This window comes from Crocodylus siamensis, chromosome 4, assembly GCF_052110815.1.
Source record: "Crocodylus siamensis isolate JL-2025a chromosome 4, ASM5211081v1, whole genome shotgun sequence".
Taxonomy (NCBI): Eukaryota; Metazoa; Chordata; order Crocodylia; family Crocodylidae; genus Crocodylus; species Crocodylus siamensis.
The window spans coordinates 3,665,204-3,689,777 of NC_143398.1; the positions used below are offsets into that span (position 1 = coordinate 3,665,204).

The 24,574-nt window shown below is 49.3% G+C and overlaps 1 protein-coding gene across 4 annotated transcripts in view; it reads left to right on the top strand.

Annotated features, from left to right (window-relative positions):
- The window catches only part of NRF1 (nuclear respiratory factor 1), an 89,658-nt gene that overhangs the window by 28,216 nt on the left and 36,868 nt on the right, over positions 1 to 24,574 (top strand). For 2 of the 4 annotated variants that reach the window (XM_090041490.1, XM_090041492.1), the window contains exons 2-7: positions 2,676 to 2,907; positions 8,017 to 8,131; positions 10,639 to 10,765; positions 12,669 to 12,809; positions 21,671 to 21,829; positions 22,793 to 22,990. In XM_090041490.1, coding sequence (XP_089897616.1) covers positions 2,685 to 2,907; positions 8,017 to 8,131; positions 10,639 to 10,765; positions 12,669 to 12,809; positions 21,671 to 21,829; positions 22,793 to 22,990 — 963 coding nt within the window. In that variant the 5' untranslated portion in view covers positions 2,676 to 2,684. Of the gene's footprint in view, positions 1 to 2,279; positions 2,552 to 2,675; positions 2,908 to 8,016; positions 8,132 to 10,638; positions 10,766 to 12,668; positions 12,810 to 21,670; positions 21,830 to 22,792; positions 22,991 to 24,574 lie in introns of those variants that run through there. The other 2 variants (XM_090041491.1, XM_090041493.1) reach the window with 2 other exon arrangements.

Below are 24,574 nucleotides of genomic sequence, written 5' to 3' on the forward strand. Positions count from 1 at the left end.
GGGACTGATGAAAGACTGACGCAAAGTACCCATTTAATAGGTTGGCTTTTTCCTGGGCGTCAGTTGTCAGTTGCCCCATCTGGTTCAGCAGGGGTCCAACGTTGCCCTTGCTTTTCCTCCGGCTCCCCACATATCTGAAAAAGGACTTTTTAGTGTCCTTGATGCTCGAAGCTAGTTGGAGTTCAGTTGCAGCCTTGGCTTTCCTGGTTTGCTCCCTGCAGGATTGGACCAGTGCAGAATAATCCTCCTTGGAGGTGAATCCCATCCTCCATCCTTTTGTAGGCTTTTCTTTTTAGCCTCAGGAGAGGCCCTGGAGAGCCAGGAGGGCTGCTGTGCCCTCTTGCTGCCTTTCCTTCAAGATGGAATAGACTTAGCTTGTGCATTGAGAATTGCTCCCTTGAAAAGCAACCACTTTTCTTGAACTCCCCTCTCCCTGGGGTCATGGTCCCTTAGGGCCTCACTGACAAGCCTTCTGAGCTTGTCAAAGTCGGCTTTCCTGAAGTCAAGAACTTCCGGGTTGCTGACTGACTTGCCAGCTTTACAGCAGATGGTGAAGGTGATCACTTCGAGGTCCCTTCCAGTCCTACTTTCCTATGATCCTAGAACAAGACAATAAAAAAGTTTGTTAGACAAGCAGGTCTGTTGTATTAGCAACACATCTTTTTTCATCTCTGGTGCTGTGCAGTTGTCTCCTATAAATACAACTTTGTCTTGTGTCAACTGATAAGACGGACATGATGACTAAACCTCTGCTCATCATGAGGTGACAGGTCTTCTGGGGATGTATTCGTTGGGTATGAAGATGGAGCTTTGCATTCGCCGTTTCTCCCATTTCCACGGGCTGCGTCTCCATATTGAAAAGTTGGGGGCTGCAGGCCAGACGGAAGAATTCTGCAGCTTGCACGTTTAGTGGTCCCTGTAAATTGCCATTTCTTCCATCTGCGTTTTAGCTTGAGCTTTTTCAGATACTGTGTGAAAGGTTCATGGATTCATGTTTATATGGCGTTTGGACAGTACAGTGCTCAATGAAAACTAGAGTTGTTTTTTTTTTTTATTCTTTTTTGAGTGCGTAGGAGGCACGCAGCTCCCAAAAATGCCTACAGAATTCCACTCGGGTTCCTTGCCAACAGAATTATGCTATCAGATGGATGGCGGCTCCGTGGCTGTGCAAGCTGGTGTTATCCGCTCATTTACCAGTAGCCAAAGGTGCTTTATTTCACGCTCGTGTTCAGACCACATTGATACTATCCTGATGCTCAAACTCTATGCAAGAGACACTTTTACTTGGAAACTACTTCTTGTTTGGTATTAGCAGGTTGCATCCAGGATTGGCTTCCAGCTTTGTGTCTTGAACTATCTGGGTGGGAGAGGGAAGTTTTATGTCTTGCTCAAACAGTCTGCCTTCGGACATGTCCCTGGGGTAACAATGATGGGCTGCGGTGACAAATATGAGTGCCAGCCTTGGTCACACCTCTCAAAGCGTGGGTGGGATGCAGTTATCCCCAGGATAACTGGTCCTGTGAGAGCCCAACAAAGACGATCACCTCAAGAGTACCACAGAGTAGTATGTAGAAGCAAGGATTGTCCAAATAGCCTGTCTTAAATTTACAGTGATCTGCCTTCTGGTGTGGCCAACAATTCAGTCTCCTGGGCCGCATCTAGATGAGCACAGATGTGCAGTATGTGGCACGGCAGCCCTGCCTGCAGCGCCGCGCGCTGCACATTCACATGTTCCCTGCACTGCTACCTTGCCGGGGCCGGGGGTGGGGAGCGTTGACCCGGGGAGATCCTAGGGTCAAAAAAACCCATACAGAAAAAAAAAAAAAGGCAGGATGGCACATGTGGTGGCAGCGTGCACCACCCAAAACCAGAGCCTGGCCATCCAGAGCTGCACTCCAGCTGCTGGCCAGGCTCCCAGCTGCAGGAGCAACGGGGCTGCAGCTTTCTTGCTCCCAGGACCCCAGGTGAGGCTGCTACACCCAGCACAGTTGCTGGCTCTAGCCTCCCCTACCCCACCTGGGATAACCTGCTGCACATCTGAGCACATGTGGCACAGGTGTTCCCCAGGGACAAGGAGCAGTGGCACAAGGTGTGCTGTAGCTACTTGTCTGCAGGGAACCAAACATCCGCGCTCGTCTGGACGTGACCCTAGAGAGCAATTGTAAGACAGATGGGCAGTCTTGAGGAGCTTGGGGGGAACTCGGATCAGAGGCTGAGGCTGCACACAAGGGTCAGTCCTAGTTGGTGAGCGGTATCCACTTCTGCAGTCCAGGCAGTGCCAGAAGTTAGGAGCCTGGGAATCCAGAATGCATGCACAATGTAAGTGGGACCAGGGAGTGGGGCAAGAACTAGGCTTGAGGGGGAACAGGAGCAGCTGCTGCGGGTTGTGAAACAATGAGCAGCCGAAGTCCAAATAAAGGGCTTGGCCTTACAAGTCAGGCCCAGCTTACTCTGCAGCCAGCGGGCTTGACTCTGCAGCTGATGCCCCTCTGAAACCAGGTGGTCCTGCAGAGGTGGCAGATTCTCCTAACATCAGCCTCCATCGGGCAAGGTAACTTCTGGTCCCTTTCTCCAAGCTGAATGGTGGGAGCATGGCAGGAGGGATGCTCAGCCCCATGTTATTGCTGTGCCTTAGTGGCATTATGTCTGTTCTGTGATCTTGTCTCCTTTCACAGTAGCTCTTAATGGAAGAACACGGAGTGACACAAACAGAACACATGGCCACTATCGAGGCCCATGCCGTGGCCCAGCAGGTGCAGCAGGTCCATGTGGCCACCTACACTGAGCACAACATGCTGAGCGCGGACGAAGACTCGCCCTCTTCACCAGAGGATACTTCCTACGATGACTCGGACATTCTCAACTCCACTGCCGCCGATGAAGTCACTGCCCACTTGGCTGCTGCAGGTAAGGCTGCCCAGGCACTCAGGAACATTTGCTTTGTGCCTCATCATTCACACTTAGGTCACAGTAGCTTTCCAGGTGGTAGCTCAATGTGGTGAGCTGCTGTCAGGACTGATGTGGGGGCAGGGGTTCCCAGGACTTCTGGTTCAAGTTAGGTTTCCTCTCGATGTGCCACAGTGGTTTCCTCTTGGGGCCCTTGCAAGTGCTGCTGCATGGAGCAATGTCTCTGTGGTAGCCATGAGGTGACAACATTAGGGATAAAGCTTTCATTTCTGAAGTATAATCTCCAGAGGCGTCTGCTGTACAAAAAGGTGAAAATAATGCACTGATGCAAGCTGGGACTGACTGGCTGGGCAGCAGCTCTGCATGCAGGAAAGGACTTGGGGGTGACAGGGGATAATAAGCTGGATATGAGCCAACAGTGTGCCCTTGTTGCCAAGAAGGCTAATGATATACTGGCCTGCATTGGTAGAAGCGTTGTCAGCAGATCAAGGGAACTGACTATTCCCCTTTATTTGGCACTGATGAAGACACATCTGGAGTCCTGTGTTCACTTTTGGGCCCCCCACTACAGAAAGGATGTGGACAAACTGGAGAGAGTTCAGCAGATGGAAGCAAAAATGGTTTGGGGCTGGGAGACATGGCATGTGAGGAGAGGCTGAGGGAACTGGGCTGATTTAGTTAGGAGAAGACAAGACTATGGGGGGATTTAATAGCAGCCTTCAGCTTCCTGCGGGGGGGTTCGAAAGAGGATAGAGCTGGACTGTTCTCAGTGGGGGAAGATGACAGAACAAGGAGCAATGGGCTCGAGTTGCAGCAAGGGAAGTTGAGTTTGGATATTAGGAAAACTTTTCTCATCAGGAGGATAGCAAAGCACTGGAGCAGGTTACCCAGGGAAGTGGTGGAGTCTCCATTGTTGGACGTTTTTAAGACCTGGCTAGACAAAGCCCTGGCTGGTCCTACTTTGAGCAGGGGGTTTGGACTAGATGTGACCTGAGCTCCCTTCCAACCCTCATTTTCTATGAATGCAAAAATGTCACAGGCAAATGAGTTTAATCACTGAATGGGAATAGCCTGACCTAGTAAATAGTACAAATAATCTGCTAACTGCCACACCATCCAGGCTGGAAAGGAAACTCACCCAGATATGGCTTGACCCAAAAGGATCCTTGAGCCCATTAGTGGAATCTTCCATGCAAGATGACAAGACAGAGTCATAGGCCCTTCCCAGAGAAAGCCCTTGAAATTTCATCCTGGGTTGGTTTTAACCCTACTGGTTTAAAATACAAAAAAGATGACTGGTCACCATCTGCCCTCCTGTCACGTCAGGCTTTCTTTTGGAACAGTAAAACTTTGATGTCCGTTTGTTGAACTGAAGGTGACCTGCAAGGCTATAAACAGTCATTGAAACTCACCTGCATTACTTAGTGCCATGAAGTAAGCATCAGGGCTGTATGACATGGAAATATATGGAAAACCTTGAAGAAGGTGAAACACAGCATCATACAGGAGAGCAAGTCCTGGGTGCAGCAGGGTCAGAATTTACAGCCAGATTGCTTTAAGGTCCAGGTGGGACCTTTTGGGTGAGAAGTGGGATAGCAACTAGGACTTAAGAGTCATGTGGGTCTTAGGAAAGTAGAGGGGAATAGGAAGGAGATCCAACCACAGGGACCAGGGCAGATGTAGCTGGGAAAGAGGTGTGAGCACTTGGGGCAATATGCAGAAGCTTGGAGGGAAGAATGACTCAATGAAATTTGATATGAAAGCGAGCAGAGGAACTCCAGAGATGCAGGTATGTGGGTTGGGGTCTGAGCTGGCAGCATGTGGATGGACCCTTTTGTGCCTACCATTAACCTGTGAAAGACTTAAGCCCTTCTCTCTCAGCAAAGGCAGAACTAGCAACCCATGGGAGATGAATGACTGGGTGCAGATGCTAGGTCTCAGTATCCCCACTGCTTGGAAGGCATTTTAATCACCAGTCATGCCAATCTGTCAGCAGTGCAGGGAACCTTTTGCCAAGGAAGTTAATGCAGGAAAGGAAATGGATGGGTCATCCCATGTCGCTTCTCCTTCTGGGGACATAGACACTCCCTCGGGGTAGCAGAAGGCATTGGGGGTACAGCAGTGATGCTTTAGAGCAGGGGTGGGCAAAATGCAGCCCGCGGGCTGGATGTGGCCCACCAGGTCATTCTATCTGGCCCACAGGGCCCCTAAAAAATTTAGAAAATTAATATTTATCTGCCCCTGGCTGCCTGTCATGAGGCCCTCGATGGCTTGCCAAAACTCAGTAAGTGGCCTTCCTCCTGAAATAATTGCCCACCTCTGCTTTAGTCGCCTCCCTCTGTTGCTCATTTCACCCTAAAGTCATTGCGGTCATTGTCACTGGACCCAATTCCAAGGTCACAGCCCGAGGCTGATGGTTTTAGATGACTAAAACCAAGTGCCTTATTTTGACTCGGATCTCTTCTGCTTCCCTCATTCACTGTTATTTAACACCATCATCCTCCTAGTCTTGCACCCATCTAACCTATGACTCCCTCTGTTGTATGTTGCTGGATCCAGCTGTTCCTTCACCACATACTGAAAACTCAACCCTTCGTCGTTGTCCCAGCAAGTAACCTCCCTATCCAGTCCCCAGCCATTTTCTGGCATCATTATTGCAACCTTCTCTCTGCTCTGATTTACATCCATACTTTGACCCGGCCCTCCAAAGTCTGTCCAGATTGTAGACCCTCCAGTAATCTTTCTTGGTTAGATTAGCAACCAGTGACCCATCCCTGCAGTGTCCAGGGCTGACTCTCCTTGTGAATGAGCTGGAGCGTCTCATCTTGGCATCGAGGTACCACGTGACCTCATTTGCCCCATGTCTGGGACCTCCTGTGTTATCACCTCCCTCAACTCTTGATGATATCAGTTCTGCATTTTTTATATATTCTCAAAATCCAGTCTTTCCATCTTATTTCATTTTGCTTTCTTGTTTCCTACACTCTGAGTAGTTTGGCTTATCATCACTGAGGGTGCAACACAATGGAGCATCAGCCTGGTTGAGTTCTCTCAGTATAGATACTACTGCTATTTAAGTATTAATTAATAACATTAAGTCGCTGTTAATTCCCTCACTGAAACCTCCTGTCGTCTTCAGTGTCCACCACTTGTGTGTTCTCAATTCAAAATCAAGCAAAAAAAATCCTTAAATATTTCTTCTCTTCTCAGCATGTTAGATTTTCTGGAGCAGTTTTCCCTGTGAAATTCTAGGAGTGGTCACCAGAGGGCATCATAACAATATGAATTGCTCTGATCTAAAAGCCAGCTGCTCCGGTGCTGATCGCTAGCCACCTGTGTCTGCTGAAATAGAGAGCGATGATTATTTATGAATTCAGGATAGAAACTGGGAGTACTAGTGTCTGGCCAGAGATGCTCTTGTTTCTCTTTCTGCTTAACTGCTTCCCTTCCCGATCAGATCACCACACAACCAATACCCATGTAAATTGGGCTTTGAGTTGCACGTCACGTGAAATTCTAGTGTTCACGAGTACAAAGGCCTCCCCGCGTCTGCAATTCTTCTGCTAGAAGGGCCAAGTTGCCATCTCTTTCCATCTTAAAGTGACTGCCTGATAAAACAGCAGCAGCAGTAGATGCCCTTCTCCTTCTCCCCTCATACCTGGAGCCAGAGGTCAGCCCCTCCATGGTTGGATCAGAGGAAGAAGCTGTTTCGAAGATACGAAGACTACTGTGTCTTCTGGAGAGATACATAGCTAATCTTAGATCACTGAAACACCATGGTGTGGTGCTTGATTTTTCTGGTTCTTAATCTTTCTGCAGCAACTAACCACCAGACTACTAAACGAACAGTCTTCCAGCAAGAATGAAATAGGTTTTGAAATACTGTGTTGGGGAAACTGAGGCAGGGGACAGTTGTTTCCTGCTCAGGAATCCAGGAGCAGAAGCAGGAGCAGGATCCAGAGCTTCCTGAAGTCGAGCTCTGTTCTGATACCTTCAGGATGTTAACAGGAGCGTCGACTGCCTCTGCCCTTCAGCTCAGCGGTCAGAGAGCAGAGCTGCTTGCTGTATAACATCAGTGTCTGAAATTTGATGATAGGGGGGTTTGATTTGTTTTAACCCTGTGATTGCTGCATTCCTTGCTGCTCTACAGATCCATCAGGGACATCACTGTTCCCTGGCAGCATGGAGTCCCCCTATCAGAGATCATTTCTGTCCTGACAGTTGTGGGACATAGAAGGATTTTATGGTTCATAGTGAACTTCCCCAGTCATGTTGGCAGTAGCAGCAGCAGGTGTTTGTGCCATAGGGATGTTGCCTTGGTAGTTTCCACGTAGTCTGTACAGAGCCACTTGACATGCATCACCCATGTAGCAATAGGTATGGCTGTTAAAGATCTACATGCAGGGACTTAGGTTAAAGACATTGGTACAAGTGCTTGTGACATGGCCTCTCAAGCCACCTCTGACCCAGAGAAATCAAAGAACCTGCATTTTAAATTCTGAAGGTTTAAGGTAGAAAAGCCTTCTTTAAGCTGGGGGTTTCCTTTCTTCCTTAGCCTTGGAGGAAGAGAAATCCAGTATTTTTTCCACTCCTTAGTGATTCTCCTGGATTTAAACCCTTGTGCAGGGTTTGTTTCATTTGCATTGGGTAGAAAGAGGCAATCAACCCCAAATACATCTAGGCAACTTTCACCTGAGGTCCAACTTGTGGCCAGGACCGGACACAGGCATGGGCGAACCAGGTGGCTGCCCAGAAAGAGGGCCCCAAAATGGTAATTTCTTTCCATTGTTTGATAATTATTATCATTATTTCTGGCAAAAGGGGGTCCAATACTAAAAGTATGCCTGGGACCGCCAGGAGTCTAGGTATGATGCTGCTTGTGGCCTGCTGGCCTGGGTGGCATTGGTTGAAATGCTCTGATCCAAGATGGGGGGAGATCTCACTGCTTTGTGAGAGCTTTGTAAGCAGTTCTGGTTTCTTTGCTCTTGCCGTGGATGGGAGGTAGATGGGGTGAGCCCTTCAGCCCTGGTCCAGCTGGTGTAATGCTCCGTTCCCCCTTGTCCAGGTAATAAACTCTGCTCTCACTGGGCCTTTGTCATTTGTCTGCAGGCCCAGTGGGAATGGCAGCTGCCGCCGCCGTGGCAACGGGTAAAAAACGAAAACGGCCTCACGTTTTTGAGTCTAACCCGTCCATCCGCAAGAGGCAGCAGACGCGCTTGCTGCGGTAAGTCCCTCTCCTCCCACAGCTGCTGGCCACGTCCACCTCTGTGTCCCAGTGCCTGGCTGTTGCTCACAAGACCATGGGTTGCTCAAAGCTGAGGACCTACTTGGCAACCTTCCTGGAACTTGAGGGCTGCGTTCCCTTTGCATAAATGGCTCCAGTTGCAGCTCTTGTGTCTCGGCTATGCCAGCATGGCCCCCGGGGGCTGGAGGGGCCGTTCTGGTGGCATGCACGATTCATTTCTATTCCTCCCTGCTCATGCATTCAGTCGGTGTCACTGAGCTTTTTTCTACTTGAATTCTTAATGGATCTAGTAATGGTTATCTTGAAAACCCCCGGAGTTGCCATGCCCCAGCTCCGGGTAGCAGAAAGTACTTCTTCCTATTGCCCCAATGCCTTCATTACCAAGATTTGTACTGTGCTATGAGCTGTGACTCCCTTGGAAGCCCTCCCGGCTTCCTTTGCATCTGTACCTGCCCTCCCTCGTCCAATAGAGCCTGCCACAGCCCTTTGACTCCCATGCTGAAAAGTGATACTGCCAGCACTGCAGCCCTGGGGGAGGGGAAGTTTCTTGGTCAGAAGCTGAAGCAGCTTTGGAAACTATGGGGCCTGCTGTACTGTGGGCCAAAAAACTTATCTAACCCTTTAAAACAGTTGTTTTAAACATCTGGCCCATGGAGCTGTGGCATCTGGCATCTCTAGGAGCTGCATAGTTCAGGAATTTGAGAGCAAAGCAAATAGGTGGCAGGGCCCACTGCCGAAATCCATGGACAGAGCCCTATTAGGAATGTATTTTGGTTGGGTGGGGTGGGAGCGATTGCTGCAGTAACCTCCCTTTTCCCCTGCCATTGCTCCCTGACACTGCTTGCTCTGCCTCTAGAGGTGGGTTTGGACCTGGCCAGGGTAGAACCGCTTTGCTGGCCGTGTTTGAAAGGATCTCCAATGCCATTGATCTGCCAGCTGGCAGATTAAAATAAGTCCTCATTTTCCAGGATCTTGCAAAGTTCAGTTGTGGAAAAATGAGGACAAGCCATTACCCAGAATGCTTCCAGATCTCCAATTGCTTCCCATGCAGCAATTTTCTTTTTTCCCCCCAGCCTTTTATGAAAGCTTTTTTGAGCGGTCTCAATAGTTTCCTTCCCCCTTTTTTGCCATAAAACGCTAGTATCTGGGTTCCTCTCCCCTGTTTTTCGTCCTCCTACTTCGTAAGTTTTCGGAGGTAGGTGAGTGACAGTTAGTTTTGTTTTACCTCTGCTTAGTCATCTGCTGAGTCGCATGATTGAGCTTGTATGTGACCAGACAGAAAGGGGAGAGCAGAGTTAATATTTATTATTAAATAATGTGCATCCAAAGTAGCTGGCAGGGTTCATTTTGGTTTTCCTCCTCCTCCTGGGCCCTGACAACACAGCCCTGGGCACTGAGAGATTTCTGAAGAGCAAATCCTCTCCTCTTTTGGAGGGTAGCAGCATGCATTTTCAAAGTGACATGTTCTTTATCCCTTCCCTCTTCGCTCCGCTGCAAATGACTTGGGTAACACATTGGCCAAGCGTTCTGGTTTCCTGTTGTCTGACAGTTAAACTCATTAGAAGACTTTTGCTGTTTAGTCAGAATAATGCAACATTTGTTCTGATGTTCAAGCCACTTGTGTGAGCCAGATGAGAGCTGGTTAGAGCCTCTGACACTGGAGTTGCTGCAGAGCTGGTGTCATCCAGCAACGCTATTCGACAATATAGTCACTGTTGGCCAGTGGCTCAGAAGTGCCTGGTTTAATACCATGTGCAGCAGCAGCTCACACGGGGAGAGCTGCCCCTGCCACTTGTTGCATACACTTTCCATAGCCTGCTCTACCAAAGGCCCTGCCATTTCCTTGTTACTCTCTTGCATTGCTGACGTGTTATAAGAGGAAAGAAAAGATAAGGGACCATTCCCAGGGACTCCCTGATGTAATGGGGCTGAATATGCAGGTTTCCTCTGGCCATATGCTCCAGTGTTTCTGATTCTCGCTTGCTGATGAACTCTGGTTCTGGTTCGGGGCAGGAGTGCAGTCCAGTGCATCTGCAGCAGGGTGGGTCCTATCCATGTGATCTTGCACCTGTCACATGTGTCAGTGCTCTCCCCATTAATTCAATGCTGTAGTCAGCAGACATTGTGCTCCAGGATGGTTCTTCTGGTCTCTTCCAAAATCAGCAGCTAGATCCTAATTGTACTGAGCCCAGAGGTTTGATCTCATTTGGTGAATCCTCTCTCCCCTTAACGTGACTGTTGAGCAATGCACACTTATTTCTATACTAACAATTTTCTGAAAGTATTTCCTTAACTTACGTAGAAGCTCCACATGCAGCTTTTGCCTGGCCAGAGGCACCTGCAGAAGCAGAGGAAGGACTTCCTCTTCCCCCTTTCCCCTGAGCTTTGTGACTAGACAGTGTCGAGAAGCGACATTGATATCTCAAAGGGCAGTGGGTGGAATGAGCTATTGTACTCATTGCTTTCTGTTCCCCTCCCTGTTTCAGGAAGCTCCGTGCCACGCTAGATGAATACACCACCCGAGTGGGGCAACAAGCCATCGTCCTTTGCATCTCACCCTCCAAACCCAACCCTGTTTTTAAAGTGTTTGGCGCTGCACCGTTGGAGAATGTGGTAGGTCTCAGTGGGAAGGGAGCTAAGCAGCTCATTGCTCCTGCCTTGCAGTTCTGCTCAGAACCAGCTGGTGGTCTCAGCTTCGAGTTTGAGATATTCCAATCCACTGGGGACGGGTTCAGATCTGAGCCGGAAAGACAGTTTGATCCTGATGGGTCTTTCAGATCAGCCTTTAACACTGAGGTCCTGTGTCCTTTATGTGGATGTGGGAGATCACCTAAGTGGGATCTTAACTTTATTCTGTAGCTAAAGCTTCATTTTCCATCACCTCTGTGATGTGAGCTATTTGTGCAGCTGGAGTCTGCTCTTACCTCAGAATAGGCTGTGGTTTAGTCCTTTTGGGGTCTGTAGGTGCAGTGCTTTATTGGGAAGATAGGCAATAAGACCAGAGGCCTGGAGCTAACATTGTCAGCCCTGGTAAGTGATGGGTTGGGCAGGGGTAGGACAGGGAGGAGCAGACTATAGGTCCTGCCGTCTTCAATGGTTGGGTGCTGGGAGGGAGCATAGGGACTTGCAGAATATGTGTGTATTTATACCTCTAGTTCCCAACTTTTCACATGTAGCAGCTTTGGGGTATCAAACTATTCGCTGGTGATGGTACTGGCCAGTAGCCTCCTAGCCAGTTTTTTCCACTGCAGCTTTGCTCACTACCCAAAGGTTGGATTGAGGTTCAGCCTCTGCCCTGTTTGTGGTGACCTACAAGACAGCTCAGGCTTCTCCAAGCCTCAGTCTTCTGGCACTGCCACAGCCTTGTCTCCACTGGGAATTAGAGGAGTGAAGTTAGTGGATGGCTGGCAGGGCTGGCATTCCTCAGGCTGGACACGTGCTTCATTGTTAGTGGCAGAAGGTGAGAAGGCCCTGCTCAGGATGGGGGGATGACTGATCCACTTGGTCTGATGAAGTCGGAGACCATCACAGTCATTGAGGACTGGGTAGGGCAGATCAGCCAGCTTGGCTTTCAGTGTTTGGCTCTCACTGTTCTCAGTGATGCAGGTGACAGAACAAGGAGCAATGGTCCCAAGTTGTAGCAAGGGAAGTTTAGGTCAGGTTTGAATTCTCCAATATGGCATCACTATCTGTTAACTGGAGAGGTTGGTGGGTAAAAGGGAGCCCTTTGCATTCATTCATAGAATCATAGAAAACAAGGGCTGGGAGAGACCACAAGAGGTTGCATCTAGTCCAACCCCCCCTGCTCAAAGCAGGACCACCCCCAACTACATCATCCCAGCCAGGGCTTTGTTAAGCCAGGCCTTAAAAACCTCCAAGGATGGAGACTCCATCACCTTTCTAGGTGACCCGTACTAGTGCTTCACCATTCTCCTAGTAAGAGAGTTTTTCCTAATATCCAACTTAAACTTCCTTTTCTTCGACTGGAGACCATTGCTTAAGTTGATATTGGGGAAAAAAACTTTCTCATGAAATTAGTGATAAAGCACTGGAAGAGGCTACCCAGAGAAGTGATAGAGTCTCCATCCTTGGAGGTTTTGAAGACCTGGGTAGACAAAGGCTTGGCTGGGATGATGTAGTTGGGGCTGGTCCTGCTTGGAGCAGGGCGTTAGAGTAGATGGTCTCCCAAGGGCCCTTCCAACCTTCATTTTCTGTGATACTGTGATTCCATCCAGCCTCTCAGCCTCACGGTGGGAGGAAAACAGCAATATTTTTCCCAAACTTTTCTCTGAATCTCTTGCTCCCTCTGTTTGCTGGTGTTACTTGCAGTTTCATCATCTTTTTGCCGCAGCTCCGCTCTCTAGTCTTCAGGGCCGATGGGTATTTTTACCTGCAAGCTGGGGCATTGTTTGTAGCATCTTGGGGAAGGCACGGGGGCCCGCCTCCCGTTACCTAGCACCCTGGCCTCTCCTGTTGCTCTTTACTTTGTTTATCGAAGCCTAATGATTCCCCGCAGGTGCGCAAGTACAAGAGCATGATCCTGGAAGACCTGGAGTCAGCACTAGCAGAACACGCACCTGCGCCACAAGAGGTTAACTCAGAGCTGCCCCCCCTAACCATTGATGGGATCCCTGTCTCTGTGGACAAGATGACCCAGGTGAGCGGCCGGGGCAATGGAAACTTGGAAGCAGTAACGGAGTATTGCAGGCTGTGCTCAGACCCTGTTGGCTTTGGCAGCACAGGTTCTGTGTCCCGAGGGAGGCTTTGCTTCTGCCTCTCCAGCGAGACTTGAGGGGCCTTGGTTAGACATGAAGCTTTATCCTGGGCTATTTCCTGCATGAAACCTTAGAACTCTTGAGAATCCACTTGCCCTTTTCGTTTGGGTCAGTGGTGTCCTGCCACCCGTCTGTGAATGATGTAGCTCTAGGTGCTGCACCTGTGGGTGCTAATATCAGGACAGGTGCCTGAGGCAAACCAAAATGGGAGCTAAGCCATGCACGTTGTCTTTTGCCACCTTTCCCTCTGTCCCTGAGGCTGTGGCTTGGAGTGGAGGGAAGCTTGCTGATAGCGATATTCCAGGACCAGCCCCATTTTCTCGTCTCGGAGGCAGGGGCAGCTTGCTTGTACCTGGTGGTTGCAGTGAGTCGTCCGTCCTGGGGGGGCAGGGGATACTGCACCCTCTTCTGGCCCAGCCTGTCTCTGAACAGACATGCACTGGCATGAAATCTCCCTATCCCTCAGAAAAATGGGCAGGGGGATTTGAAGGGAAAGGTCCCCTGGGAAGGGAGGGATCAGGGCAGCTTTGTATATAAATGTCCTCACTCCCGTCCCTGGAGGTGGCAGGAATGGGAAGGATTAACGCTGTGAGAAGAAGGTGAGCGAGAGGCTCTGCACATGCTCATCTTGGCTGTTTGTTGCATCCAAACAAATCTGAGTGTTGGCAGGGAGGAGAGAGGAACTCCAAGGGCACAAGGGTGAGGGGATGGAGTGAGAGCGGGTGGTCGGCTGCATCCAGGGAGTCTCACGATGGAGCAGGGAGGGCTCATCTCTGCAGAGCACAGGAGACACCAGGCACCTCCTTCCTCCATAGCCACAGTTTGTCTTCGAAGGAGTGCTGTTCCCAGGCAGCTTTGCTTTGCATCTCCCAAAGCACTTGTGCATGAAGTGCGAGGCCAGTGTTGCCTGGCCTCACCGGGTCCCGTAAGTTAGGAAGAGAGGGATAGGAGTGACTCTGGGGTCAACAAGCCTGGCTCCTTACGACTGCAGGCACCCATCTAACACACATGTGTCCAAATGGGCCTATGTGAGCATCCTCTCTGCCCCTTTCTGCACATCATGGCTGCAGAGCACCTGATAACAAAAAACCAAGCCTTGTGTTGTGCCACAGGAAGAAAGCAAGGGGGCAAAGAGACATTTGATAGCTAATATATTAGAGCATTTTACCTGATCTCTGCGTATAGCCTCCACCTTTGGGATTTGGGAGTAGCAAGAGGAAATTAAGGGTTTGAAGAAAAGAAGTGCTTGATATGGAGAGTGTTTGTGGGGAGGGAGGCAGCTGGTCTCTTATGGGCAGGAGCTGAAGGCTGGAAGATTCAGGTGCCAGCAGTGATGAGAATGAGGGAGGAACATGGAAGATAGTGATGATGCTAGTGGGATGGAGGGAAAGGACCGGTGAGGAGGCAAATGTGAGGTGCAGTTGTCTTGGGAGCGAACAATTCCTGCGACCTGTTAACAAATTTAAGAGACTTGTTACCTGGAAGGTGCAGAATGCATGTCCATGCATATTCACAGCTGTTAAAAAGCAGGGTTTTGACTAGTAACCACCTGGCTGTTAGTGTGGCCTGCACCTACAAATAACCAGTTTTCATCCTCAGAATCCCCTCTGCTAGCTTTACTGCACAGAAATCTTTCATTTTTATGACAGTGTTAGAAATGCAACAAGTAACATCAAGGACTCTTTAATCACTTCCCCTCCGGCCCACGGCTGCAGCCCCTCCACTCTTGAATGTTACCTTTTTATTAAAGCAAGTAATACCTTCTTGGGATAGATCAAGAATGGAAGCAGCTTGGTGTCTTCTGGGGTCCAAACCTTGGACTCAGCTATCAGCTGTTAAGGAAATTCTGCATTTCGAGATATGAACTTTTCATGCAGTCTGGTGGCCCTGGGGGTTGTGTTGATCTATAGTATCCAGTTCCTGGACCTTCCTTTTTCTATTTTTCTAGCTTGGGGTTCCTTCACTGCCAGGGTGAAAGGTGGCAATCGGAGTCCTGGAAAAGTTACCTTCACAGATTTGTTAGGTCTCTTAGCTTCCTAAAGAAGCTCCACTTTCTCCTTGACTAGAACAGTTTCTGAAATTTTGCCCCGAAGGGCCATTTCACCAGGGCAGTCCTGGGTGGTGGGCTGCATCCAAGGAGCTCACAAGCCACATTTGGCGTACGGGCCACCCTTTCAGTAACACCTGCTCTAGAACTAGATTGCTTTTGGATGAGGGGAATGAACAACTGACTGAGCCCTTCCCGGCCCTGGAGGGCTGAGGCAGTACCCAGCACAGTGGGGCCCGAACCCCAACGAGGAAGGTGCACGCTGCCAAGTGCTCTGAGAATGAACAGGATGGCAGAGGGGCTGGCTGGTCCAAGCCTGCTCTGTGTCGGACTTCCCCAACCTCTGGACCCCGCAGAGTATTTGAGCCAGGGCTTCCTACCACAGCAGCATTCTTAATAAAGTTGCAAACTGCTGATGCAGCCATGAAGTACTGTAGGAGGCCTTTTATTTTGAGACCTAGTGAGGTGCCCAGCAGTAAAGAAAGGGTCTAATTAGGAAGGCATTTCTTGCAGAAGTGGTGCTTTTTATTGAGAACAATCAAGTAACTCTTCAGCCAGGCTAGTGTTTCTCCCAGGCACTGGACAGACTCCCCATTTATTTTACATAAAACCCCAATTATCAGACCTGAGGTGGGAGGTCACTTTACCACTTCTCAACTTCCTCATCTGCAAAATGGGGGTGTCTTTGTAAATGGAGACTTCTTTGAGAGCCTTGGATAGGAGAGGGCTGGACCTGGGCAAAGTATTACAGCAATAACAATTCTCACTACCATGGCTCCTGACTTGCCGTGGCATCTGAAAATTCAGCCGATCTCTTTTTGCCCTTTAAGGCACCTTATTTGGGTAACAGTAACAGAGAAGCTGCATTTGGAGCGGAGTGAAAGTTTTGTTGATTGTAGACTCCAGATCCTGATCCTGGAGCTGAACACCTCTTCAGGGCTAAGAGAAGGAAATGTTTGTGCCAGTAAAACCTGGGTAGCACTCTGGCACTGCAGGGAGCTGAGATTCTCAATCAGTAGGCACGCAATTTTCAGTCATTTCTCAGAGGTTTATAAATATGTGAAGTGTCAAGCTCCAGGGCTCTACAAACACCTGAGTTCAGGGTTCTGCATTCACATGGAAGAACAGGATAGGCCACTAGCACCCGAATCAGTGCAGATAATGCACTAGCACCCAAACCAGTGCAGATAATGCACTAGCACCTGAAAAGGCCACTAGCACCCAAACCAGTGCAAATAATGCACTAGCACCCAAACCAGTGCAAATAATGCAGCATCTTGCGTAGCTGTAGAAGTCTCCCGGCTGGGCAGATACAAGATTTTCCGGTTCCCAGCTGATGATTTTGATTTTTCCAGGGTTCTACGCATTCTTTTCCGGATGTTCCCCTTCTTAGCTGCTCAAATCTGGCTTTTTCAACCCCTTCTATTTTGTGCCTGGAATATACAAAGCCCAGTAGAAATACTCAAACACACAAACAGGGCAGGGCAATTAAGGGGTATGTCAATGGAAAAATGAAGCCTTGGCTTTGAGCAGCTGCAGGTAGCCTCAGACAGGTGTTAGAGGCATTAGGTTTAGCTCACTGAAGAGGAGATGAAAATGACTCTCCTCCTGTTAATTGCCCTGCTTCTTTGGGGGCCTTGGGGGAAATAAAGCCTTCTCTAGCCTGAGTGCAGCATGTTTCCATGGATTTGCAGAGGGGGAGTGCTGCCCACCTGTGCTGTGCGTGGCAAACTCACTGCAGCGGAGTTGTTCCTGATGCCTTTACTCAGGGGAACCTCTTCCATTGCGCTCACTGTGCATTTTGACTATGGGCTGAGCCCAGTGGAAGACCTGCTGTCTACTAGCAAAATGTTTTTTGGTGAATGAGGTTTAGTAGCACCTAAGGTCCTGTTCTGCGCCTATGCCAACAGAAACCATGGAGTCTGCTGCAAGTTGCTTTCACTTTTTTGAGAGTCTTATTGCACAGTAATTTTGGGCGGCTCCTGGAGCTGTTAACCCCTTCGTGGTTCACACATTAACACCTTAAAGTGCCTTAAAGCACTTGTTATGCAGCAAAAAGTTACACCACTCCAGGGCAGGGTTACCCCTTAGTCTGCACCACCCTGGGCCTGTTTTGTTAAGGTGTGTCTGCTCCCCATAGATGTGCCGCTGAAGTTGAAAGTATGACTGCTGGAAACTTTCAGCCAGTTAACAGTTGCATAGCTCACGAGGCATAAGATGTAACAAGGCCCCCAGGGCAGGATTTGTCCTTTCACTGAACTTTCATTTCTTTGTTCAAACACCTTCATAGGACTTGCAGGCAAGGATGAACCCAGCCCCCCAAACTTGTTCACAGTGGTTTGTTTCTTGTGGGTCAGCAGCTGAGCCCCAGACCCAATTCCTTCAGTGCTAAGCTGCTCTGGGGAAGCAGAGTTAGCTAGTCCTGGCAAGAGCTTGATTGGGGGTGCAGATTTGGAGCCAACCTTTAACAGTGCACTGCAGGGTGCAGAAAGCTGCCTCCATCAGCTCCTTCATTTGGCGTAGGCGCTTGTACCTCCTTCACAGCACCCTTCTAGGATGGAGCTGCCACATGCAGCATTTGGAGGGTTTCCAGACTCTCTTGGCAGTCCCGGATGCTGTGGGAACTAATGCGGTCTAGGGATCTCTAAGCAGCAGTGATCACTTTGATGCTCTTGGCTGGAGGATGCATAGGAGTCTGGGCAATGAGTCAACACCTCTAATATGCTGCTTTTTCACCTGACCAAGGCCTGTGGTGATGGTGGAGAGGAGAGGATGTAATGTAATGCCAGAGAAAAAGGACTTCAAAGGACTGGGGCAGCAGTGCTGAGAAAAGGTTGTGGCTGGAGCACTTGTACATGGTGAACTCTCAAAAAGCCTTTCAGTGCTGTTAGAAGAAACCATGCTGTCGGAGCCAGGCTTGACTCCAGTTGCGCAGGTACAAACCTGCTTTATTTCCCTAGCACCTCAAGAGCCAGGTCTTGAGTGTCTTTGGCTTCCACTGAGACCCATTAGTTAGGGCCCTAGATTTCACAGTTGCTTCAGCAGATGATTAAATCTGCAAAGCCCTCTCTTGCTCTGACCTGTCATGGACAAGAATGAAGAATGAATGAAGGTGCAGCAAAAGCTATGTGAGCTTAACAGAAAGGATATTTGTGATGAAGAGTTTGTTGGTATGTGGACAGCTGCCTCATTTTGGATAAAAAATTAATTGGGATTTCTTTTAGCACGGGACTGTTCGGTCTAAAATTTGCTACTGCAGAACGGAGTTTTCCCACCATTGAGGCGAGGTGGTCAGATGCAGTCTCACCGGTCTGGGGCTACTGTGGCTACTGCTTCACCTCTTGTGTACTTGGCTTCCCCCATGCCTGTTGCATTTGTCTGGTACTCTCCCTTGGAGGATCCACAGCCCTGAATTTGTGCAAGCCACTGCAAGGCTATTATTAGCAGGTGCTCTGCTCTGGAAACTGCTTTCTTTGCAAACCATAAGTTTAGGCTTGACCCGTGTTAGCTGCATCTTGTGCAGTTCCTTATTCCCTTTGACATTTGGGGACTCTAACAGGGTGCAGTTTGGGGTGTTGGGCACTGAAGGTGGCTGTGATGAGGATTAACTCATCTTCCCAGGTTCATCTCAGTCCTTCTCCTTAAAAGGCTGCTCTAGCCAAGGCATTAAAAAACCTCCCTCACAGTGCCTCCCGTACACCTTGCGCTTCGGCTCACCAAGATCCCTTCCGAGTGACAGAAGAAATTCAGAACAAATCTTTACGTTTAGAAGCGATGAGACTTCACCGGAGTTGGTCAGTCTTGGATGGGGCCGGTGAGGGTCTGGGAGCTGGGAGCCCACCTCGCGGGGCAGGTTCCCACCTGTGCACTGCACGCGGGGAGATCCGGGGCCCTTGTCTGAGTGCTGCAGCCTGCACTTCGTGACCTTTGTGAGTAGGCCAGCTGAGGGGCAGCCCTTGTTGTGATGCTAATTAGAGAGGTCCTGTACTCGAGCAGGTTGCAATGCCTCTGTCGCTGCTGCTGATTGTCTCCCCAGTGGATTACAAGCAAACCCTTCTTAACAAGCGCCTTGAGTAGCTTGAGCCTCTGAACTCCCGAGGACTAGTAATTAATCCATCTGTTAACAAGGAACACAGCTTGCAGCTAGGCGCTCTCTGAAGGAGCCATTTAACTCTTTTTGTACCAGGCAGCCAAATTCCATTCATGCGTTTAATTTACTGACAGCATTTCTGTGGAGCCTCTTGCCTGAGACCTAAGCGCTTTGCTGTGTGACAGTTGTCCCCATGGCTCTAGATGGGCAGTCCTGCGGCACAGAGGGGTAGAGGATCTGGCTGATTGTGCCACTGAGTTTGGGCAAGGCCTTTAACCTTTCCTGGCCTCAGTCTCCCCATTTCTGCTTTGGGCAGTGCTTACTTCCAGATCTCAGAGGAAAGGAGCTATAGAAATATAGGTACAGTTACTGCCCTTGGGTGTAATTTAACATTTGGGATCTCCTTCCTTCCCTGAAACAGCACAGGGGGTGCACAGAGCAGTGAGGCGGTGATCTAGCTTTCTACCCTTGTTCGTGATGTCTTGGCCTAGGACTGGCTTAGTAAGTATTTGAGGAGCTGAAGTTCAGGTGGTTTCTGAGTGAGATCCTGAGGCCTCCGGTGGTGATCTTAGCTTTATGCCAAGTTCACAAGGAGCGTCCCCACCATCCTGTTAGGCGTATTCCCCCTCTTTTTTCTGGTGTCTGATACAGGGTGCTGTGAAAGGGTGTTGCATGCAGCCATGAGTAACTTTGAGATGCATTTGTGTAAGATAAGGACTTTACCAGTCAGTTAAATTTTTTTTTTTCCAGGTGTCCCCCATCCTGTCAGCTTGGGGTTTGGTGCTGAAGCACCTGAGATCTGGGCTGGTGCATGTGGCCTTGCATGAACAAAAGCCAGCGTCTCCGTGGTAAAAAATTAAGCCTGTTTGGGGGCTGTCTGCTCCCTGCTCACTGGCACTTATCGCGGTTGTAACCAGAGGCAATTGATCCCTGTTACCTGAGCTGCCTTGCGCTGCAGGCTTGTGTAACCGCAACAGGAGGATCATAAGCAATTAAGCGATGGAGGTGGTGGTCACAACAAGCAATTCTGGGGGCAGCAGTAAACCCAGAGAATACAGTTCAACTGGTTTCCAACAGAGCCACTAGCAGTTGGGGGTGAGAGGTTGGGAGGTAGATGCAGTTTTATCTTTATGTAGCTTGTTTCTCTTTAAATCCTCTGATGCTGGCATGCTTTGGTGATGGTGAGCATTAGATGGTCAGCTCCTTGGAAAAGGAGGCCTTTTGTGTTGTGCTTGTGCAGCTCCTGGCACTGTGGGATCCCACCCTGTTATTGGGACCTGCACTATGAACAGCAGTGAGCAGGGCATAAAACTCACAGCTCCATATGCAGCATTCATCTCCATGCTAACAGCATTTCACAGTAGCATTTCTTGCTAATAGGCCTGTTCTCTGGTCCTAAAAGACTGTCTCATCGCACTAGCACTCTTGTTCCAATGGAGCCATTTCACTCTTTACACTTCCCATAGCTTTTTCAGGAACATGTCTGTCAGGCTGGCCTGCCTTCTATCTGATAAGACAAGAGTCTTATTTCCCGTGAAAAATCCAGTAAGATCTGTCTATATTATTGGAGCACAGAAAAAGGCAAATTTCTTAACTGGAGCTGTGCATTGAAAGTCTGTTCTCTTTGAGACTTCCCTGTAAAATGTAAGTGCCTTACATCCATAGATGCTTCTCGAGCAAATCCCGGGACGTCATTCTCCCCTTGTACTCGGCCTTGGTGAGGCCGCAGCTGGAGTACTGCGTCCAGTTTTGGGCTCCACAGTTCAAAAAGGATGTGGAGAAGCTTGAGAGAGTCCAGAGGAGAGCCACGCGCATGATCAGAGGTCAGGAAAACAGATCTTACGATGACAGGCTGAGAGCCATGGGGCTCTTTAGCCTGGAAAAGCGCAGGCTCAGGGGTGATCTGATGGCCACCTATAAGTTTCTCAGGGGTGACCACCAGGATCTGGGGGAACGTCTGTTCACCAGAGCGCCCCAAGGGATGACGAGGTCGAACGGTCACAAACTCCTGCAAGACCGTTTCAGGCTGGACATAAGGAAGAATTTCTTTACTGTCCAAGCCCCCAAGGTCTGGACCAGTCTGCCAGCGGAGGTGGTTCAAGCGCCTACATTGAACACCTTCAAGAGAAAATTGGATACTTATCTTGCTGGGATCCTATGACCCCAGCTGACTTCCTGCCCTTTGGGCGGGGGGCTGGACTCGATGATCTCCCGAGGTCCCTTCCAGCCCTGATGTCTATGAAATCTATGAAATATATCCCAGCTGCATTTCAGTGCCTTGTAGAGCTTTGGCCCTTACTTTAACTGCTTTCCCTCACATTAGGAATTGAAGGTTAACATTGTATTAATATACGGTGTGCTGCTTTTTACTGCTGTAGTTGGCTGACTTACCTTTGTCACCATCCCACTGTCTGCTAATACAGTGTTTCAGCTAACACTTCGGATAAGGTGGCACTTCCAGGGTTTCTGAGCCATTTCGCTGAGTGGTTTCAGTCTGGTAATTTCCTGGTGAAAACAGAATCTGGTCATTTTTTATGCTAACCTGAAACCCCCAAAGAAATCAAGATTTGCAGTTCTCCTCTAATGCCCTGTGCTCTTCGTTGTAGGCGCAGCTGCGAGCTTTCATCCCTGAGATGCTGAAGTACTCAACAGGGCGTGGGAAGCCGGGCTGGGGGAAGGAAAGCTGTAAACCCATTTGGTGGCCTGAGGATATTCCGTGGGCAAACGTCCGCAGTGATGTCCGCACAGAAGAACAGAAACAGAGGGTACGTGGCCCCCTGTACCGTTGCTGGTGACCCCGAGCACATTCCCTTACAGCAGGACCCTTCTTGTATGTGAGAACAGCAATGTCATAATTTTCCCTTGTTCCATGTTCAGGTTAAATATCTGTGCCCAGATCTCATTGCATTGGTTTTTCTCCTGCCCACATTTTGGCTGGTCTTCAATCTCAGGTGTCAGCCATTCACTCTGCCTCTCTTGATTTGTCATTACTTTTCACCCAAGTGGGCTGGCCCCAAACTAGTCCAGGGGAAGGGACCTGATACAGTAAAGGTAGGAAAAGAGCCATTGCTTTGGATTGGCTGTGGTTGCCTGCTGCTAATCTGCTCTTTTGAGCTCCACCACTCCTCTCTGCTTCTGTGACGTTATCCCCCAATCCAGCTAATATGGCGGCAGCAGCCTGTGCATATGGCTAGAGAAGCAGAGCCCTGGCCTAAGCTTTGGGTCTGCTGTCTCCACACAGCTGAGCTACCAGGGAGCATGGGTCCTGGTCTGAGAGACAGACAGCAAAGAATGTGCCCCCCCCCGAGCCATTTCTGCACATGATGCAATGGCATGTAGAAAAGTGGGGGAAAAGAGACTGGAAAAGGTGCGCACTTCAGCTGTGCCAGAGAGCGTTGCATGGGGATAGAGGAGTGAAGCCATGTCCGTGTACCACGTGGGGCATTAAAGAATGGTGGGAGCTGTAGGATTAAATCCCTGCACAGGTTGATGCTTTCTCTGGTGCCTGGGGAAGTAGCTGTGAACTGTGGTATAGCCGTGTCAGCGCTGTGCTGGGCTTTAAAGCATTTAAACTCCCTGCAAATTCATTTGTCCCATCAGAGAAATTCTCTCCACACTGTGGGATAGAAAGGGCTCTGATGCCAGAGGAAGCAGTTCAGGGGGCAATTGCTGAATGTTTGTGAAAGGCCTACCTGCACCGACTCTCAATTTTCCCTTTTTCTCGGCAGGTGTCCTGGACCCAGGCATTGCGAACTATTGTGAAGAACTGCTATAAGCAGCATGGGCGTGAGGACTTACTTTATGCCTTTGAGGATCAGCAGACGCAGCAGCAGACAACAGCCACCCACAGCATAGCACACCTGGTACCATCACAGACTGTGGTACAGACATTCAGTAATCCTGATGGCACCGTCTCCCTTATCCAGGTGAGCAGAGCCTTCCAGCAGCCTTAGTTCCACACTGAGCCCCATGTATGATAGGAGTTTTTAATGACATTGCTTTGTCTGTTGACTGAACATTCATTTTTCAGGAATCTTGAGTCTGTTTTAGGCATCTTAGACACTTCTATAGGCTCCCGTTTCTATTGTACGTGAATGCCTCTGTCTAATGTCTGTGTGTTCATGATGCCCCTGTAAGGTAGGGAAGTGACTCCATCCCCCATTTTAAAGAGGAGGAACCAAGGCACGGCAAGACAAAAGAACTTGCCCAGGGTCACACGGGATAGTTGTGGTAGTTCCCTGAACTGAACCCAGATCTTCCATGGCCCAGGCCAGTACCCTAACACCTGGGCCATCCTCTTACTCTGGGTGCCTGTCATACCCAGCACAGTTCCCTTTGGGGCCCCAGATTGCTGGTAAGTTTTAAACTGCAACACCAGTCTCAATTCTCCTAGACCCTAGCAGTTACCTTGCCTTCCTTGGCTTTCCAGTCCTACCCAGTGACTTACCATATTGTGGTACACAAACATAACTCTTTTGGATGGTCATTGGACACGCATCCATCTGAGCCATGCAGTAAACCAAGAAGGGGTTACCTGCACCATAATTTAGGTGATTTCATGGACTTTACAGCAGTACTCTCCAAAGGCTCCATGTACTACAGCTACCACAGCTAAGTTGCATAGAACTACAAGGGACACCCTGGGCCTTGATTCCAGTGCCCTGCTCTCACAGGCAACTTCTGCCTTTCCCTTTGCTGAGCCACAAAGCTCTAAAACTGGTCAGGCTTCCTACCCTGAGCATCGCACTACATAGTATAGATCTGTATTGTACATGCAAAACATAGGGAAAGAGGGGCAACAGCTGGCAAATACTCCTCTAGTTTCTTTGTATACGCTCGACTAGTGGTTGAAATAATAGATCATTTTTGATCTCATCAGGGTTCACGGTGGTTAACCTTTGTTTTGATAGCTCTGCTGACAACTATGAAAATGAGATATCAGAGAATCATAGAGAAATAGGGCCGGAAGGGACCTCCAGAGGTCACATCTAGTCCAACCCCCTGCCCTACCCTATGCAAATCCATAATCAAACTTCCTAGTAAAACTACTATCAACCCTAACCCAACACAAAATATAACACCCAAGCCTACCATGAGTAAAGCAGGGGGACCGCAGCAGCCATGGCCTGCTTCTGTAAAAGATTGTTAATATATGTTTAAGAGATCCCAGATAGAGGGCCTCCCTGGTATTTTTGAATCCATATCAGATTTTGAATGGAGACTGACCACATCTCACCAACCCACTTCAAGAAAGGGGCTGGCCCATTGTGTTGCTGTGTGCTGGCCCACTGTGACCCCTGGTAATTTTCTGTGAATTTGGGACCGGGCAGGGAAGGAGGGAATCGCTGAGAAACAGACCTCATTTTCTTTCATAGAATCATGGAAAATGAGGGTGTGACGGGACCTCAGGAGGTCACATCTAGTCCAACCACCTGCTCCAAGCAGGACCAGCCCCAACTACCTCATCCTAGCCAAGGCTTTGTTGAGCCAGGCTTTAAAAACCTCTAAGG